The sequence below is a fragment of the Amia ocellicauda genome, chromosome 1 (assembly GCF_036373705.1).
Source record: "Amia ocellicauda isolate fAmiCal2 chromosome 1, fAmiCal2.hap1, whole genome shotgun sequence".
NCBI lineage: Eukaryota > Metazoa > Chordata > Actinopteri > Amiiformes > Amiidae > Amia > Amia ocellicauda.
This window is the reverse complement of record NC_089850.1, coordinates 7,438,532-7,442,144: the sequence shown is the minus strand read 5'-3', so window position 1 is coordinate 7,442,144 and position 3,613 is coordinate 7,438,532. Positions and strand designations below refer to the sequence as shown.

Genomic DNA, 3,613 nt, shown 5'->3' with positions numbered 1-3,613 from the left:
AAGTGAGTTTTACCGGATGTCTGTCAAAACAGCAAAGCTTCTGGTCAGGATTCGGTGCTGTCATGTGGGTGTCAGAAGCCTCTCAGGACGTCTCGATTAATGACCCCAAACTGGAGTACAGTTCATCTGTTAATTTCCTGCTCTTGCCCCCTCTCTCGGGAGCAGGTGAAGGAGAGCACCTCTGAGCCAAACTAGGCCCAGCTTGCTGCCCCTTCTTGTGAAAGCGAGGCGCTCCAGCACCCCCCAACCGAGGAGACTGAGAAGAAGCTGCATGCCGAGAACATTGACCCCGAGGCTCTCAAACCTGGAGACCAGAAGTTCCAGTCCAGAGAAGGTGAGTTCTCAGCACAGAGTACAGAAGAAAAATGCAGAATGCACAGTGAAGATTGATACAGATATTGTTACTAGGGCGAGCACCAAAGAGTTGAATAGTCGACTAATTTCAGGTGTTGTCGACCTCAGCACTTGTAACCAGAAATGTCATGTGACCATTCACACTAGTTGCTAAGGTGGAGGATGTTATGTCAACATCAAAAGAAGCGCAGGTTTTCTGTAGTTCACAGACCTGCAGAAATCCACCGATCCCATGTGACCCTGGTTTAGTGTGTTTTTGAAAGCAAAACAAACCTGAAGTACAATTCCCACTTTGTCAGAAAGTGGTAAAATACAATCACAGCACATTGTGTATGGGTGAACACCAAAGAGGAAAACATTAATTCAAACTGTCAGCTGAAAGTCAAACACTACAGTCCAGTAAGTGACACTTGAAAAGGGCATTCAAAAAGGTTTGGATTTTCAAAGCATCCAATGAATGACATAGGCTACATCACAGGAAAAGACATAGCATTTGTTGTGAGAGATGTCCGTTTCAGTAATTCATGCACAGCAATTTCAGGATCTTATCCATTCTTTTGAACCCGAGTACACAATTCCATCCCTTAGCTTTTGGAAACCATGCAATGCCAGTTAATGTTAAGCCAGCTGCAGAACCTAAAACATATGATCTCAGAATTAGGTCACGTTTTAAACATTTGCACTTAAACAGTTGCACTTGTATGTGATTGTATGTATTTTAAACCATTTAAATTCTTTGTATTTTAATTGATAAATTAAAAAACAGAAAATAAATCATTTCCATGTGAAAGGTCTGGCTGCTCCACTTTTGGAAAGATTTGGAAACCATTTAATTAAATGTAATAGGTTCAATTCAGTAATAAGAAGCTTGAACACTACTGTGAGGACTAGGTCTGTGGTTTGGAGCAGTGAGCCACCATTCTTGGTCTGCAAAATGCACAGGGGCAGTAGTTCTATCCATGTAGCAGTGCAGCACGTTCCTTCAGTGGGTCCATCCCTCTTTTCACAGCTCCCAGGTCTGGACAGCCCTCTACTGGCACCCTGAACCGATGCTCAGTCCTGCAGCAGTCGTCCTTCGCCGCCCCTTCCTCCATTGACAGTGATGCACGGAGAGTCCCGCAGAGGTGAGATCCCACAGGGGGGCAGCGGAGGCAGCTGGGTCCTGGTCTAAAAGCTGGGGTGTATTTTCATCCCCATTGTCAGCCCAGGGTCAAGTTTCTGCTGTGGAATTCTTACCCTACTTGTCCACCATAGATTAATTCACATTTATAATGTGGACTGAGCTGAGCTTGACCTATGCTTCACTCACTGACTCACTGTGTCCAAAGAATTCTACAAACGTTACAGAACAGAGACCACCACTTTACAGATATTGCTCATTTAGGTTGTCAATAGGCAAGCAGTCTGACCTACATGCTTGTTCTACATCTTTCCCTCTCCCTTTGTTTTCAGGAGTAGCTCCCACCGTGGGCGCAGTGAGCGTCATTACCGCTTCGAATGTCTGGAGCGCCGAGAATGTGGCCAGCGTGATCGTTTTGAGAGGAGAAAATCTGGGGATAAGAGAGGCCTGGTCAGGAGTGACCGGAACCAAGAGGGACTATAGCAAGGAGATGGAGGACCACGGCCACGAGAAGGGCCACTGCGGCCCAGCAGACCCCCTGCCCAGAGTCGCCAGCATGACTGATGACAGAGACCAGGGCAGTCGGGAGAAAGCTGGGAGCAAAGAGACAGGTATGTGCTGGCTGACAGACTGGAGAGAGGATATGGGTATGGAGAGGGGCTATGGAGTGGCTGAGAGTCTTAAGAAGCGAAGAGGTAGAGAGTGGGGGATGGATAGTTTTCAGAGTGGTACACGGGTACGCAGTGATAGAGACAAGGTCTTGGAGACTGCTACTTGCGGAGGGGCGGAGATGAGAGCAAATTTAAAGGTATTGCAAGGCAAAACTACAACTATAATGCATTGATTCTAAGTGAGACCCGACAAACCTGTTTCAGTGGAGCTGTTGAGTTTGTGTGAATGATGGATGTTGTGTGTTCATAGTGACACGGGAGGCAGTGTCCACCCCTCCTCCTGCCCCTGCTAAAGCCACCCTGAGCGAGGATGGCATGGACAAGAAGTCAAAGGCCATCATTGAGGAGTATCTCCACATCAATGACATGAAGGTAAGGGGATGTTCCACTGCTGCACACAACAGGGGGCTCAGAGGCCATAACTTTAGACTTCTGTTACAGGTTTAATGTTTACATACTGTATATGTTCTGTGGATCTTGCTTCTGCTGAAAACCTCCATCAAAATATACAGCAACAGAGCTGAGGAAAGTTCAATGAATCTGCCTGCCATGTGATCAAGTCATGAGTGTAACTTCAATAGAATGAATACTAGCAGTGTGAAGCCAGGTTAAAGGCTTGGCACATTTTAGAAATATCACTTCCAGTTGCAGCATTTTTTGTGAATGTATCCCCATCTTCTCATCCTCACACCCACAGGAAGCCCTGCAGTGTGTCCAGGAGCTGAACTCTGAGCCGCTGCTCTTTGTGTTCGTGCGCAACGGCATCGAGTCTTCATTGGAGCGCAGCACCATTGCACAGGAACGCATGGGCCTGCTGCTCTACCAGCTGCTCAAGGCTGGCACCCTGCCCACTGAGCAGTACTACAAAGATAACGGCTGGCTTACACTACACATACTCTCGCAGTTGGACAGTGGTGGCTGACAAACCCTTCAGTTTCTGTGTGGAAGTTGCAATGAAGAACACATTCCAACATGCATTGTGATCAGGTTGCAAAGGGCAACTTCTACATTGACATTTTTTATTTTCCAAAAGAGTTATTAATAGTGCCATCTGATCTGAACCTCGCCGATTAGGTTTCTGTTGTACAGTGTGCTGCTGTGGCAGCCAAGTGGTGGTGAAGCACATTTCCTGAAGGTCTCTGCTGTCATTGTGTCCAGGTTGCAGGAAATCCTGGAGGTGGCAGAAGACATGGCCATTGACATCCCTTACATCTGGCAGTACCTGGCAGAGATCATTGCACCCATGCTGCATGAGGGGAGCACTGCCATGGATGAACTCTTCAAGTGAGTCGTCACGTAAATGTCCCTCTGACGTCACACACTCGCAGACTCACTCTCCCATCTGGCCCAGTCTATCCCTGTTCAGTCTTGTGTAGAAGTCTTTCTGAGCGAAAGCAGAGTTTAGCCAGACCCAGCACTGTTTGTGCCACACTTTAGTCTTTATCTCAATCCATATAGTGAATGTGTA

At 47.1% G+C, this 3,613-nt stretch overlaps 1 protein-coding gene across 1 annotated transcript; it reads left to right on the top strand.

The window, feature by feature from the left end:
- Positions 1-2,311: 2,311 nt before the first annotated feature.
- LOC136759708 (eukaryotic translation initiation factor 4 gamma 1-like) lies at positions 2,312-3,406 on the top strand. The gene is made up of 2 exons (XM_066714701.1): positions 2,312-2,517; positions 2,843-3,406. Exons 1-2 carry the CDS (start codon positions 2,461-2,463, stop codon positions 3,065-3,067), a joined length of 282 nt encoding a protein of 93 aa, XP_066570798.1. The 5' UTR covers positions 2,312-2,460; the 3' UTR covers positions 3,068-3,406.
- The last annotated feature ends 207 nt before the right edge of the window (positions 3,407-3,613 follow it).

Coding starts and splice junctions, on each gene's coding strand:
- LOC136759708 (XM_066714701.1), top strand. CDS start 2,461: ATGGACAAGAAGTCAAAGGCCATCATTGAGGAGTATCTCCACATCAAT. Junction 2,518..2,842: donor TCCACATCAATGACATGAAG/GTAAGGGGATGT, acceptor TCACACCCACAG/GAAGCCCTGCAGTGTGTCCA.